Below are 15621 nucleotides of genomic sequence, written 5' to 3'. Positions count from 1 at the left end.
TGCTTCAGGTTAAGAACAGTTTCAGGTTAAGTACGGACCTCCGGAACGAATTAAGTACTTAACCCGAGGTACCACTGTAAATGTTTTTTAAAAGATAGGGTACTCTTCAACTGTGGGCTTGCTATCGAAATGCTATGGAACTGTTCTGCAGGACAATATTTTGGAATGAGGAACATAAGCACACACTGGTTAATCGAAACCTTATCAGACTTGCAAATATACACAAAGGTAAGCAGTCATCCATGCAGAAACAAAAGGGTTCATATTGTATATGGAAAGAAAAATGAGGAAATGAGATGATCCTGTGTTTCCCAGAAGGTAAAAAAATCACCTATGCAAAATAGGCTCTTCAAACCGATTTACCAGTATGTCTCAAGGTATCCAAATGAAGGGGGGGGGGGGGAAGAAATAATTTTAATGGCAAAGCAAGGAACACACACATCTTGGTATTCATTTCATTTGGTTTAATTCTGACAAATCATTTAAACCATATAAACATATATCAACTAGCTCCACAGCCTGTTTCATGCATTGCACAAAGCAGGCATTGCTTATGAAAGGTTCATGCCACCAACCAAAGGTTTCATCCCTTAAGGTGTCACAACACTGATGCCCTTCAGAAACATAAAAGGTATGATGCCTGCTTGACTTAAGAAATAACCTCCTCCAACTGATGGCCTCCTGATGTTTTGGACTGTAACTTCCAGCAACTCCAGCCCCAGCATAACTGTGCTGGATGGAGCTGATGGAAGTTGTATTCAAAACATCCAGAGGGCATTAGGTTGGGAGAGGCTGCTTGAAGTTATTGAAGCAGTTGATATATTAGATAGTTCCGAGAGACTGACTGCTCCCATCTGCTTCTCCCCAAATACAAGTATTGTTCAGCAGGAATTTAAAAGAATGTTTGTTCATACTTTAAAGACAGCACACGGCCCAGCGTTTCAGTAACAACTCAATGCTTTGCTATATTTCATGCATTATCCGATCCCATTCAGGTGAGGCTATTTTGCTGAAATGGCCCAGCAGTTGATGACAGAGAAAGAAAACTGTTTTGCTCAGAACACTTGATGGACAGCATCTGGCTCCTGAGAAAGTGAGGCAGAAACTCGGCTTCTGAATAGCCCTGGACCTCTGGACACAGCTTGCCTGCTTCTTCATCGCAAGGACAGAGTCTCCAAGATATAGAGAAGATAGATGCAAGCTGCACCGCTCTCTTCCAAGTGAATAAAAGTGATGATTCAAATCAAATCCAGCTGCCTCTTATATTTCCATTTTCCGATCAGAGATATGAACTGCTTGGGAGGGTTCTTTGTTGCACCATGGCTACTCAGTCCAGGGTCCCGTTGGCAAGCGGAGTATCAAGACATTTCAATAAATGCCATAGGTAGGCTCATCACTGTCCCTGTATCTGTCCAGGTACCTCAGAGGCTGGAGGTGTGGAAACAACTTCTGCGGTGGATGATATTTAGGGGGACGCACAAAATCAAACACAGGCTCCTTCATGTCTGCAAGGGGCAGATTGGAAGTTAGCACATCCTAACATCTACAAATTCCACAAGCACCAACCTGAAGCATCCTCTGGCTCAAAGACACCGATGATCTGCAATGGAAAACGGTGACTTTTGGCCCACTAACAGCACACGATTTCCTTGTGCTCTGGCCCTAATGATTTCTAGTTTTTCTGCTGCGGAAACCTGTACAATAATGCAGTTGCCCTTTCTGCTAAATTGAAATCCAGCCCACCACACAGCTCCAATCCAGCTGTCCAAATACTGATGCTTTGCTGGCTTCAAACTGTTATGGGTCTGCAAGCTCCCCTGTTCTAGGCAGCTTTAAATGAAGTACTCTAGGTACTTCCCAACATGCTATTTCAATACTTGCTGTATGAACTGGGCTTTGTGGTAAGCAGCTTCCCAAACCTCATTGCTCCACAAGGATCCTGAAGTCCCTATCCAAATAATCACCTCTCCAAGCAGTTCAGAACTAGTCCCTCCCTTCTCTGGCTGGGAACTTGGGACACAGTGGGTGGGAGAAAAAGGTTCCCAATTCTGTATACTTTTATCAAGTTTTATTGCATTCTTCCCCAATTTTTTCAAGTTTTAAATTTAGCACGCATTCAGAAATATTTTGGTCTTGCATAATTACTGGACATGTACTCCAGTCACAATTTTTTTATTACTAAAAAAAGTATTATTACTAATTTTTTTTTTAGTACTACCATAAATTATATGTACGGTCCATTACTTACCGAGAAGGTGGTGAAAGACCCGTGTAACTGAATCATCCCACTGGCATTGGAAAAATGCCAGTCCTGCAGGTGTCATGTCACTCTGGTGCTTCTTGTAGAAGTCGAACGTCTTGAACGTTCTCATCTGGAGACTGTGGCTGAAAAGATGAGAGGACAGAGATGCAATGGAACCCTTCTGCTGTTATTTCTAGCTACCTTCACTACCCTGTTCAAGCCGCCACCAGTTTCCTTCAGTAGAGTAAAACATAGAAGGGTAAATAATATTCCCTATCCATCAGGTAGCAATTGCTCCACCAAAGAAACCACTGAAATGGTAAGTCTGAATGGCTTAGGGGGTTTTCATTCCCCACACCGCCAGTCTCGAAAAAGGCCTATTTTTTTAGATTCCTTGGGTGAGAAAGCAGTTCAGAACTAGTTTAAACTTCTAATATAAATGTAGGAGGGAGTTGCATCAAATTCACCCATGGCTACACCGTTTCTTGTTAGAGGGAAGGGGATGTTGGCTAGCTGTGTTTCTTGTTCCTTCCATTATCTCTAGCAATTAGTTTTCCATGCTCCTTTTCTTTCCAGAAAAATAAGGGGAAATTAGCTGCAGTCACAAAATTAAAAGACGCCTGCTTCTTGGGAGGAAAGCAAGAAAAATTATTTGTGTGATGTTTATTTGGATGGCAAGCAATGGTTTGGAAGGCAGACTATCACACAGAAGTAACAAACTCATGCAAGAGCAATTGCTACTCTTGACTTCAAGCCCAATTGTTTACAATAGGTGAGGTTTCAGTGGGTTTCCAACTCTTAAAATCTACTCCTGGACACATCTTTTTTACTTAAGTGTCCCCATCCCCACCCTTTTCAACTTGAGCTGTGCCTTACATTCTGGCTGTACTGTTATTTGACCTAATTTTTAAGTTTCAGAGAATACTGGATAGTTCACAATTCTACCTTCAGAAATAAGCCTGTGGCTCCTTTCGCAAAAGAAGCCGGAAGTTGGAAGCACCCAATGATTCCACCATAGTTATGCAAAATGGGAAGAGTTACCATGGCACAGGCCGCTCATCTTCAGTGAAATCAATGGGATGGAGCTGCTTGAAGAGAAGGAAGACGAAGCGATGGTATCCAGTTCCTTTAGCGGGGAATGCGGGGAAGTAATGGCAAATCTCCTTGCCCATCTCCATTTTGTTTCCTGGAATGTTTGTCCTGTTGAGTTAAAATACGATTGTCAAGAGTGATTTTGTCTGTATGATATTTGGAGTTCAAATGGCCATTACACATCTGAAGAGGTAAAGACTTGCCCTCATTCTAAATTGCATTCTCTAAGGCTACCACAGTACAAGCAAAAGGGGCGGAAAGTGGCTTAATACAGTGGTGCCCCGCAAGACGAATGCCTCGCAAGACGGAAAACCCGCAAGACGAAAGGGTTTTCCGTCTGCAGAGGTGCTTCGCAAGACGAATTTCCCTATGGGCTTGCTTCGCAAGACGAAAAACGACGAAAAAATTTGAATTTTTTTTTCCGCTCCAAAACCCCTTATTTTGAATCGCTAAGCTGCTAAAAGCATTTTAGCAGCAAAACCGCTAATCTCCCAAGTGTTAAAAAGCCGTTTTTAGCCCTTTTTTAGCCAATAGCGCTACTCCGTCAATGGGCTTGCTTCGCAAGACGAAAAAACTGCAAGACGAAAAGACCCGCGGAACGGATTCTTTTCGTCTTGCGAGGCACCACTGTATATAAAAGCAAGGCTCCAGCTCAGTGGTCCTCAAACCATGCTCCATGGAAGCCTGGGGCATCTTGATGAGAAAAAAACAGTAATGTTGAATGTTGGCTGGCCTCCTGCTATCAACCTACTCATACAGTGTACTGCCATAGTGAGAGGAGTATTCCAACGTGTGCTTTCAGTTTGCAGAAGGGATGCACAGTCTCATTAGGGCTCTACAAGAAGACTTTCTGCATCCTGGGACATGTCACAGAAACCTCCGCAACCCATGGGAGGTGTGCAGGAACTTTGCAGTAGAAAAGTCATTGTGAGAAGAAGGATCTTTGAAGGTAGAGAATCTGGTATGCCATGGACCTCTGCAGTCATGCCACTGTCAGTTGCTGCATGGACTAGGAAAGTCTGCATGAAAGCGGTAGTGGAATATTGAGATTCAGCTCCATATGTAACCCAAGTTGGTAACTGATGCCAGTGCAAAGATGGATTAGTAGCCAATACTCACACCAGCCAGTGGAGATACTCTGAATCGGCATCACGCAGGTGCCCATCTGTGTGTATAACATAAACATAATCTCAATTAAATTATCATTATTCATGTACAGTTATGTAATGCTTCTTTGTTGTGCTCTTTCTGGCTGCACAAATGATTCTTTTCCTTTGTCCTAGCTTGGCCAAGCTTTAAAAGCTCCAGATCACTCAGCACCTTTAATTTTTACCATACCACTGGCAACTCCTTCATAATCTTTTGCAACCAGGATTTCTGCTGTTACTGCAGAACCTGCACATTAACTAGTAGCCTCTCAGAAAAGTAAAATCTGGGCCATTCCTAGGGCGAGGAAACCTTTACTCACCTAGGTTGGTGAGCAGCAGAGTCCATAAGGATCCTTCATCCGCTTCAAATGAGACTCTGGGAGGGTTAAAAGCCTAAACAGAAAAATACAGCAATGATTACAAAGTAGCCAAGACTTTTGCCTATGCTCCCAAATATGATTAGTTTAAATTTCACCCCATCTTTTGTTTGCCAGCTTCTATCAGTCCAGCCAGATCTAGACAATTCACACTAGTTACAATTATTATCTTTGCAGAAAGATCATAAAAATGGGCATGCTTTAATATCAAACTAATAACTGACAAAAGCGGAGAACAAGAGACTTTTGACTTTTTAAAAAATATTTAAAAATAGCCTGAAGATCAGGATTTGCTACTGGCATACAGGATTTGCTACACAGATACTACACACTGAAGCGACTTCAGGGGTCTCACCAAAAAGGGATATAGGAAAACATCCTCTTTTCCAGAAGGAAGAGGGGAAAATGGCATATAATATACAGCTTTTTAAATAATCAAGAATGAATAAGGTAAAATTACATTCAATAGAGCCAGACAGAAGAGGACCAATACCACAAAGAATGCTAATTATCACTATGAGTCATGAAAATTCTGAAGTTAAAAAAACGACTTGGTGTAAACAGACTCCCAGATTAGTTGCCTACATTAAGCGGGAAATTAAGTCTGATGAACACTGTACTTATAAATAAACATCACAACAAGTAGACTAATGAAGCTGTTGGTATATGCCATTGAGTGGGTGGGGGAGAACAAAGCAGTTGGCGAAGTACTCAAGAGAATCTGTTTTCTCAAAATGTTTACTAGATGACTTGTGGTTAAAAAAACAACAACAGGATATTCTTCCCCTCAAAGCATTTGGTACAATACCTCTGTGGGTGTCACCATATTCCCATGATAAACTGGCATAACATATTCATCATCCTGATTGTATTCCACCCTTAAAGGAACTTGGGGAACAAAGAAGGCATCATCAAACAAGTCCCGGTACAGTCCATAGTGTTCTGCCACTCGCTGCCTGTGGGATGGGCCAAAGGTTCTCTCCCATTCAGCTCTTACATCATCAAGGGGAATCAACACTGCAAACAGAAACACAGCACTGTGAAATACTGAGTGGAAAAGCTTTAGTGAAGAGAAAAGGAATAAATGAGGCGGGAGCTGTGACCAACATACATTTCCGGAGGCGGGATGCTCTTTCCAATTCCACTCGATTCTGTTTCATTATAGCTTTTCTCTCCTTAAGTGTTTTTTTCCATGGTGGCGGAGAATAAGGTAGCCCAATGTCGATCTTTGCCTCTTCATCTATAGTTTTTAGAAAAACAGAGAAAACATAAAGTAAGTCTCATGACATACTTTCTGCCTCTGGTTTCGCTAAGGGGCAAACTATAAATGACTGGGAAATTGGGTGGCTCATGCCTTGCCTTATGGTGTTGCTTAATACTCGCAAAGCTTAAAAGTTACCTGATATCCCGAGGTAAGTAGAAAGTGTCCCCATTAAGACTTGGCACTTATTGAGCACCTCCAATCTGCAGCAGGACCCCAGTACACCCACATATGTGCATGTATAACTCTTTAAAATGAATGAAAAAACCATTACTCAGGCTCACTACAAGGCTGTGTGTTTCCAGTTTAGTAGCTTTCCTTAGTGAACAGTATGGGCAGTTCTGTTTCTCTTTAAAGTTTAACAACAAAATGTGAACAGTCACTTTTTATTGCCTTTCTCCTGTTCTCCCACTCAATTGAATATAGTGGTACCTAGGGTTACAGACGCTTCAGGTTACAGACTCCGCTAACCCAGAAATAGTACCTTGGGTTAAGAACGTTGCTTCAGGATGAGAACAGAAATCGTGCAGCAGCGGCACGGCGGCAGCAGGAGGCCCCATTAGCTAAAGTGGTGGTTCAGGTTAAGAACAGTTTCAGGTTAAGAACGGACTTCCAGAATGAGTTAAGTTCTTAACCCGAGGTACCAATGTATAGGCATGTAATTTGCTCTCAATTCTATGCTCGTTTACTCAGGGACGAGGTCATAATATTTTCACTCCCACTCTTCAGTCAAAAAAGCTCCTAAAGCAGTTCACAAGATCAGTAGTAAGACAGTCTCTGCTCTCACACTCATCTAAAAGGAGGGAGAGGAAGGAGGCAAGCAACAGGGTCAGGCACTGGTTTTTAAAAGTCACCATTCTTACAGTGACCACATGGGACTGAAACTGTTCAGATAGTCAAATGGAATGGCTGCTGCGAGGTGACAGTCTATCAGCAGAGACAATGTGATAGCCCTGCTTTACTTTTCTTCCTGTACTTGGCATTCAGGCACTTGCTCCCCAAAAGCACACATAGGATTGAACTTTCCACATGAAGATAAACTATTCATACAAAAAGGAGAGGAGCAGAAGAAACTGGACTGAACTTTTCTGTCCTCCCTAATGTTGTACCTTGCTTTGGAGTGACATATCGCCTGTAGGTTTTCCACCACTGAGGTTTCTTTTGTGCTTTCTCTGCTTCCTTGAAGTAGCGAGTGAAGACACGGTACTTTTCTAGCACCTCCAATTTACTAACATCAATATCTTCATTAGGCATTGGCCCGAGAGGTACTCCCACTTTCCAGAGAACAGCTAAAATAAATTAGCAAAAAAAGGATAAAAAGTTTGGTCTACATTTTATTTGAACCTGTCCCATTCAAACAAAAGCAGAAGTAATGGGTGTGGGGAGAGAAGAAACACTAGTAAACACTGCAGACACAAAAGTGATGGCAATACGCAGACGTGTTTTATACTTAAAACACTTACAAAAACTTGTGTCCAATTGCATTTCCACCTTTCTGTTCCAACAGCAGACCGGGCGGAAATGATTGAATCAGACTTGGGGGCAGTAAACTATATTTGAAGCTTCACTACTGAATGTGCAAAATGAGAGTGGCATACCACTTTTTGTGTTTCTTCATATATTTTCAAAGATGCAAAGAAGACTAAACTGATTTCTTGCCAAGTCAGAAAATGTGTTGCTTCCTCATACATAACATGAATATATTCCACAGCTATCCATCCTCTGAGCTCATATAGGTTAGCATGGGAGTTGACTATTATATTGGCCATTCACGGCACAACACAACCATCAGATACAAAACTCAGACGTCCAAAAACATTTGCCCTCGGATTCCTAAATTATCGGGGCTAGAGAGAACTTAAGCGTCTCGAGTCCATCAGTAGCGGAGGACAAGCTACCCTAAAAAAGAGCAAGCTAACGGCTTCCTGCCCCCGCTCCTCCGCCCCTCCCTCCACCATCCTCCTCCAGTGTGGAAAGGAGACAGCCGTCACTCACCAGAAGTACTAAAAGGCCTAGCATTCCGTAGTCCATGCAGCGCAGCGCTCAGGATGGGCGCCGCCATTTTGCGGACCACGGCGTCGCTCGACTGGAAAGCCCTCGCGGCGACGCGCAATCTGGATGACGTCACGCAGGAGCGGTTGTCTACGAGAATGCCTGCCTATTAGCTCTCAAAGAAACAAAGCCTTATTCATGCTCCTTGTGGCGCAGTCCAGGGTTTTTTTTATTTTTTTATTTACTTTGCTGTCATCACTTGTGCTTCTGATTATTTTGTGGAAAGCGAGGTGTTTCAAGGTTTGCCATGTGCGTGTAGAGGGCGCGCTTTCTCCCGGTTCCTGCTTTAAAGGGGCGGCAGCAAAGAGTCTTAACGTCTACGGCCATACTACCCTGAACACGCCCGATCTCGTCTGATCTCGGAAGCTAAGCAGGGTCAGGCCTGGTTAGTACTTGGATGGGAGACCGCCTGGGAATACCGGGTGCTGTAGGCTTTTATTATTTTATTTTTTCCTCTTTTGTTTTCAGGTAACCTTCTTCCGTTTTTGTCTCAGATTTCATTGCAGGTTTCTTCTTCTTATTTTGTTTTTTATTTTTAAAATTGCTTCTGCTCTTGGCACCCCATTTCAGCCTGGCTCCTACCCAGCTGCTTCCTTCCTTTTCCTATGAATTCCATACTTGGGCCACACTGTAGGCAGGTATGATCTGGCCATGATTAATATTTTGAGCACTGTTTTGCAGTTGCAGTTGGGCAGACGGTTGAGCTCCATGCTGGATACTATACTACACCAATCAGCGTAGCAAAGCATTGCAAAAGGAAGCAATCCTACAGAACTGGCTGCAGTTTCCCCCATTTTTTAAAAAAATGCACAACTTTTTTAAGGAGTTTATGAAATAATTCCCCTGGCAATCCTGAAGTGCTTATGTTTGTGAGCAGATTTATCAAGAATATTGGGGCCAGTTTGGAGATGATTTTTGTAGTCAGGGAGGACTAGGGTCTCAGGTAGAAAGTCCAATACAGTATTGGTTACTTCACAATGGATGGCCCGTAACAGTGAAAGAAGGCAGTGGTCCAGCACTTGGTACTGCCACATGTACTCCCATCCAAGTACTAATCAGGCCCGATCCTGCACTACTTGCAAGATCAGATGAGATCAGGATAGTATAGTCATAAGCAATTATTATTTCTTCCCAACTTTGCTGCAGTCCAATTATCTTTGAAACTAGGTTATAATAGAGCCATGATGGATTTAGTGATGTGAACTTGGATAGCTTTTGTTTACCGGCAGGTAGCAGTGTTGGTTTGCCGTAGTTGAAACAAAATAAAAAAAATCCTTCCAGTAGCACCTACTGGAAGGAATTCTTTTATTTTGGATAGCTTTTGTTAAAGTGTCCCCTCTTCAGATGGCAGTCCTCTTTGTGTCTTTTACAGCTACATAACAGGAATGAAGATCACAGAGATAAAATTACCTTTTAAAAAAAAACCAAAAACCTGCCACATTACCCCCTCACTACCTCTTCCTGATCCTAATTCAGTGATTTCATCTAAAGAATTGTGAGATTTTTCTTGTGCCACAACTTCCCATTATTCTAGGTTTAGGTAAGCACAGCTAAACCCTTTTCTACACTGTCTGATCAACTAAATGCCCTGTTCTGTTTTATCTGTTTGGGGTTTTTTTTTTAAGCCACCCTTTACAGTTGACCAAAAAAACAGTGACATGTGGAGATTAAACACCTTCTGCCTCCTCTTGCTAAAATATATTATTCCACTAAGCAGTTTGTTTTTCCTATGGCTACAGATTTTTATTAAGCTTTCTGGCCTTAATGGAATGTGCCAATTGCTGAGAACAGATGGCTGCTACAGAGAAATAATGAAAATGGAAGTAAGTCACTGAAGATTATGGGGAAGAGGAATGAAATCTCTTTCTGCCTTTCTATTAAAATAGCTTTTTGTTTGTTAGTTGAAGTCACTCAATTTTTACAGCCTAATAGATTGGTGGTTAATTTGACTAGCTGAAGCTTGGTGGTTTAAATCAGATTTTCACAATTGTTCACTGTAACCGCACAATTACTGTCACCAACAGCAGAAAAACTAGCCATTAGAAGCTAGTAGTACTTTTCACTGCCACTTCCCCCTTTGCTCCTGATAATTCACTTAATCAGAAGTGAAAGTTAGCATTGCTTAGTTTAAATCAAGAATAGCCAACATGGTGGCCTCCATATCTTGCTAGACTACAACTCCCATTGGCCATGACCAGACGAGAGTTGCAGTCCAGCAACATCTGGAAGATCACAGGATCTCCAACCCTGATGAAAGATGAGTAACAGCACAAGTTAGTATATCTGTCACTTTCTTGCACAGATTCAATAGCGTACCAGAATTTTAGATTTGCTTATTTCAAGTGAATTAATGGACTCTGGTGCATAGCTGTCAACTTTCCCCTTTTCTTGCAAGGAATCCTATTCGGAATAAGGGAATTTCCCTTAAAAAAAGGAAACAGTTGGCAGTTATGCCCTGGTGCCCTAGCGCAACAAATGCACTTTCCTTGAAAGGGCCTTTCTGTGGTAGAGAAAGTGATGGGGAAATGCATTGGGAAGTGTGGAAAGAACAAACTGAACGACTCAGGACTACAATACCTCAAGGACTGCCTCTCTCCATATGAACCTATCCAGACCCTGAAATCATCCTCCAAGACCCTTCTTTGTGTGCCTCCTCCATGGGAGGTCCAGTGGGTGACAACACAAGAACAGGCCTTTCCTGCAGTGGCTCCCCATTTGTGGAATGCTCTCCCCAGGGAAGTTCACCTGGCGCCTTTATTATACTGTATACCTATAGGCAAAAATGTTCCTCTTTAACCAGGCCTTTGGCTTATTGACGTCCGATGTCCTTTTAAATGTGTTGTGGGAAGGAGGCTTATTGGTTTGTTTTTGTTCTTATTTTTATTATGCATTTTCTGTTTTTTATATTGTAATTTTATGTTTTGAACCGCCCTGAGATCTACGGATCTGAAGGGATGTATACAAATTTAATAAATCATAACAAAGAACAAATGACTAATGGGAAGTTGTGTAAACATCCGACAAGGAAATCAGGATGAATGCTAGACAAATGCTTATTGCTGTGTAATTGCCCTGTAAATGAATCGGAATGAATGCTCAATAAAGATAGAATATAATCTAACCTCCACAGAAACTTTGTGCAAGCAAATCAGGATGAATGCTTAGCAAGTATATAATCTGGAGGGTCTTCTATTGACCTTTTTCAGCTCACAGGGGATGGGAAGTGCCCCCACGAAAGGAATGCAATAAATAAATAATAATAATAATAATAATAATAATAATAATAATAATAATAATTTATTTATACCCCGCCCATCTGGCTGGGCTTCCCCAGCCACTATGGGCAGCTTCCAACAAAATATTAAACTACAGTAATGCATCAAACATTAAAAGCTTCCCTAAACAGGGCTGCCTTCAGATGTCTTCTAAAAGTCTGGTAGTTGTTGTTCCCTTTGACATCTGGTGGGAGGGCGTTCCACAGGGCAGGTGCCACTACCGAGAAGCCCTCTGCCTGGTTCCCTGTAACTTGGCTTCTCGCAGTGAGGGAACCGCCAGAAGGCCCTCGGCGCTGGACCTCAATGTTTGGACTGAACGATGGGAGTGGAGACGCTCCTTCAGGTATACAGGACTGAGGCCGTTTAGGGCTTTAAAGGTCAGCACCAACACTTTGAATTGTGCTCGGAAACGTACTGGGCAATAGGGTGGAGAGACAGGGTATGGCCAGGAGCACCTTGCTACCCAAATGGATCAAGCTCCAATGGCACCTAAAAACAAAAAGCTTCAACCCAAAAAACTCCTATGTTTTTCACAAAAGCAGGGAGTTACAGGAAACCGTAAAAAGTTTTATTTTACAAATTTAGTATCTGTTAAAGTGAGGTTTGGCATTTACATGTTTACATTTGCCACCGCCCTCCGGAAGCATTAAAAAAATATATATCAAAATGATAAAGATCCATCTTTATTAGGAGAAACCATCAATCCAGGAAGGGATTCCTTCAGGACTCTTCCATTCTTATGCTGACTGGGATGGAGCGTTGTAGGAGGTTTTCTTCAAGGTTTCTAAGAAGAACTGTTCTTCCTCTAAGAAATCATGATCCTGTTTTAAAAAAAAGAAAAGTCAAACTAACAGGATCTGTGGGTGTCACAGACTCATTATGCTACCTTCCCATTCACCAACTTACTTTAGTGAGTAAACCACTTAGAGGTTTTCTTACAACCAAGTGGTATATAAATATCATTAAATAATAATAATAAATCCATCTGTCTTGTGAGCTAGGCAGCGCTCTTCTTTAAATAAGCATGCAATGGTTAGAACTGAAACTGAGCTATGTATAAATATGTAATATGAAAGCTGTATAAACAGCATCAGGACAGAAACAACAAGCCCGGGGCAGAGGTAATGTTCCCAGTCTACAGAAGATCAAATGCTAGAGAATTTTTTTTTTTTTACCCGATCAGCTGAAATCTTATGCAGCACCAGTTTAGCATAGAGATCTGCTGGTCCTGAACTGGATTGGCCCTGAGAGGTTCCGGGGTTGGCTTTAGGTAGGTCAGTAAGAGGAAGAGAGAAATCTGCGAAGGAAATAAACTTAGATAGAGTAACGAGCCTCCACACAAAGGCCCTCACAGATCATGTCCCAAACATCTCCAAGGTTTATCCTTAGGATTCCTGCCAAAAACACTCCTGGAAGGGATTGGTAGCGGCTGCGTAGCTACTTACAGTGTGTCCTGGAGATCGCATTGGCCTGAGCTCCTGACAACGGCATCTGGGATGTGGTCTGGAACACCAATGGATTGCTTGGAAGTCCCACCCGCAGTTGCTCAAGCTGCCTCCTCTGCTGAGACAGGCTGAGGTGCTCCTGACAGAGTCCAGTGTGAGAATGAAAAAGAGAATTAGAGACGTTCTGGTGGGAGGCTCTGTGGCACAGGGCAACGAACCCACGTTGAGCAGGTGTCCTGTGCACAGAATGAGTTTTTTTAACTTGCAATGTGCCTCCTAAGTTTATTCATTTGATTGAATGGGATTTATTACTGCCCCTTCACCCAAAGGTGGGTCACATTGTGTAAAGTTACAAGCAAAAACAAAATGTGATAAAAGCAGCAGCCAATCAGTGTGAAATAATGGAGGGAGTGGATCATTTCACATCAACCCTTCAAAGGCTGAGCAAAGAGGTGTGCCTTGAGCTGCCTACAAAACTACACAGCATGAGCAGCAGATGCACCTCACAGGAGGGGAGAACATTCTAGAACAGAGGAGCTACCACAAAAAAAGCCTCCTGTGTGTCATTGTCTCTTGCACCACGTTCTGCAGAACGTCCTCTCTCTGGGCAGCCACCTGAAAGCTGCCCCAGAACAGACCTGAGGGGTGTATGTGGAGAGGAATCCCCACTGCACAGGCAGGGTGGGATTATTATTTTTTTAAAGTGGTATTTCTATCTTTTGTTTAGGACAGCTGTCCTAAACTAATACAGCGGTACCTCTGGTTATGTACTTAATTCGTTCCAGAGGCCTGTTCTTAACCTGAAACTGTTCTTAACCTGAGGTACCACTTTAGCTAATGGGGCCTCCCGCTGCCGCCTCGCCGCCGGAGCACGATTTCTGTTCTCATCCTGAAGCAAAGTTCTTAACCCAAGGTACTATTTTCTGGGTTAGCGGAGTCTGTAACCTGAAGCGTCGGTAACCTGAAGTGTATGTAACCCGAGGTACCACTCTAAGTCTACCGAGGTACCACTGTAAGTCCAATAAATATTATTATGATTAATCTTACAGTGGTACCTCAGGTTAAGTACTTAATTCGTTCCAGAGGTCCGTACTTAACCTGAAACTGTTCTTAACCTGAAGCACCACTTTAGCTAATGGGGCCTCCTGCTGCTGCCGCGCCGCTGGAGCACAATTTCTGTTCTCATCCTGAAGCAAAGTTCTTAACCTGAAGCACTATTTCTGGGTTAGTGGAGTCTGTAACCTGAAGCGTATGTAACCTGAAGCGTATGTAACCCGAGGTACCACTGTATTACTAATAATAATGCCGAGACTGACAAAGGTGTTGGCACACAGGCAACAAAATAGTTTAAAAGCTTCAGAGAAATCACCTGGTGCAGCAGTTCCTCCTGCTCCCTGAGTCGCTCCATCTGATGCTGCACGAGGCGTAGCCTGGCCTGATGCTCCGACTCCACCTTCCTTGCCTCCATGAGGGCTCTTTCCCCCTCTTCGTATTTCTCAGAGGATAGCTGTGCAGTGTGAGGAGAAACAATCATCAGGACCCAATTTGTTACTACACATTCGGTGTTACTGTGTGCTTACCACAACAAAACCCGTCTTGAGCCACAAGCAGTGAGATCTTAATTCTATTTTCCAAGGAGAAGGTGACGCCACAAAAGAATTTCCTCTCCTCCTCCTGTTCCGGGGGTTCTCCAAACTCTCCTGGACAGATCTCAGAGGAGACAGAGGTTGTGCAAATGGAACTCATTGTCCTGGCTTCTGCTAGAGCAACAACTAAGTTGAAACTGGCACAAAGGGTTGACTCCAATGAAGTAATTGCGTAAGAAGAATGACTTGTGATTGTGCAATTGAACTTTCCCTCCCTTTTCTCCCATATGCCCTTTGCACCCCCCACTCTCCACCAAAATCTACTCTCAACCCTGCAGGGCAGGTCTGGGGGAGTTTGGGGGCAGACAGTGGAAAGATAGAATGGAGAAGTTCCATTGCACAAGTTGTTCTATTCATGCAGTGGGTTTGTTGAATTCAACCCAAGAACAATGTAGTGTGTTTCAGCATCTCCACGACTGAGAGAACAAAATATCACATTCTGATGTTACACCTAGGACTAGAAACCAGACCATCAGAAGCCAAAATGGCTCCTACATTCTGCTCTGACTCAGTTTCCTCCTTCTTCTGCCTTCCTAGCACAGCTAGATGTGTAAAAGGGGAAATGAGGCCTTCTTACTTTGCTCATGCTATGGATTTCTTCGGTCCTCTGCTTGACATGCAAAGCTGCTGCATTGACCCTTTCCTTTTCCAGCCTCAGCTCCTGCTTCTCTTGCTCCAGAATCTCCCGATCTCTCGCCAGCTGCTCCTCCCTCGATCTCAGCTCACTGGCTTTGATTTGCAGGTCTGCGCGTTCCTAATAAAAAAGAGCCTGTCAGATTTGCTATCTTGTATGCTATCTTGTGAATGGAATATAAGGCAGCCCCTTATGATGACTTAGATCCACCTAGTTCAGTTGCCACTTGGGCAGCAGGCAATGGCTATTCGGGAAAAGATCCTCTAGTTAATTTAATTACTGCATCTTCTATTTCCATGCCTACACTGTATTATTTAATTCTTCATGTGTACACATAATGGTAGAAAGACAAAGTAGAAATAATATATTGCTGTAACCATGCTGGTTGGGCTGAGGGGAGTTGAAGTCCAACAACATCTCAAGGGTTGCAGTTCCTCACACATACCTTA

General features: G+C 42.9%; 2 protein-coding genes across 10 annotated transcripts in view; both read right to left on the bottom strand.

Annotated features, from left to right (window-relative positions):
• Positions 1-449: 449 nt before the first annotated feature.
• MRPL38 (mitochondrial ribosomal protein L38) lies at positions 450-8238 on the bottom strand. Its single transcript, XM_083428757.1, has 9 exons — positions 8116-8238; positions 7230-7409; positions 5971-6099; positions 5668-5876; positions 4803-4875; positions 4454-4499; positions 3284-3442; positions 2249-2385; positions 450-1505 (listed from the first exon to the last, which is right to left on the bottom strand). Exons 1-9 carry the CDS (start codon positions 8180-8182, stop codon positions 1369-1371), a joined length of 1137 nt encoding a protein of 378 aa, XP_083284883.1. The 5' UTR covers positions 8183-8238; the 3' UTR covers positions 450-1368.
• Positions 8239-11993: 3755 nt separating this feature from the next.
• Positions 11994-15621, bottom strand: part of FBF1 (Fas binding factor 1) — a 28820-nt gene continuing 25192 nt past the window's right edge. For all 9 annotated transcript variants that reach the window (XM_083429851.1, XM_083429847.1, XM_083429845.1 and 6 more), the window contains 5 exons: positions 15116-15292; positions 14262-14399; positions 12893-13031; positions 12623-12744; positions 11994-12268 (listed from right to left, as the gene is read on the bottom strand). In XM_083429851.1, coding sequence (XP_083285977.1) covers positions 12185-12268; positions 12623-12744; positions 12893-13031; positions 14262-14399; positions 15116-15292 — 660 coding nt within the window. In that variant the 3' untranslated portion in view covers positions 11994-12184. The remainder of the gene's footprint in view (positions 12269-12622; positions 12745-12892; positions 13032-14261; positions 14400-15115; positions 15293-15621) is intronic.

This window comes from Podarcis tiliguerta (genome assembly GCF_965153285.1).
Source record: "Podarcis tiliguerta genome assembly, chromosome: 2".
In the NCBI taxonomy this organism is placed as follows: domain Eukaryota; kingdom Metazoa; phylum Chordata; class Lepidosauria; order Squamata; family Lacertidae; genus Podarcis; species Podarcis tiliguerta.
This window is presented reverse-complemented; position numbering and strand designations above follow the sequence as displayed.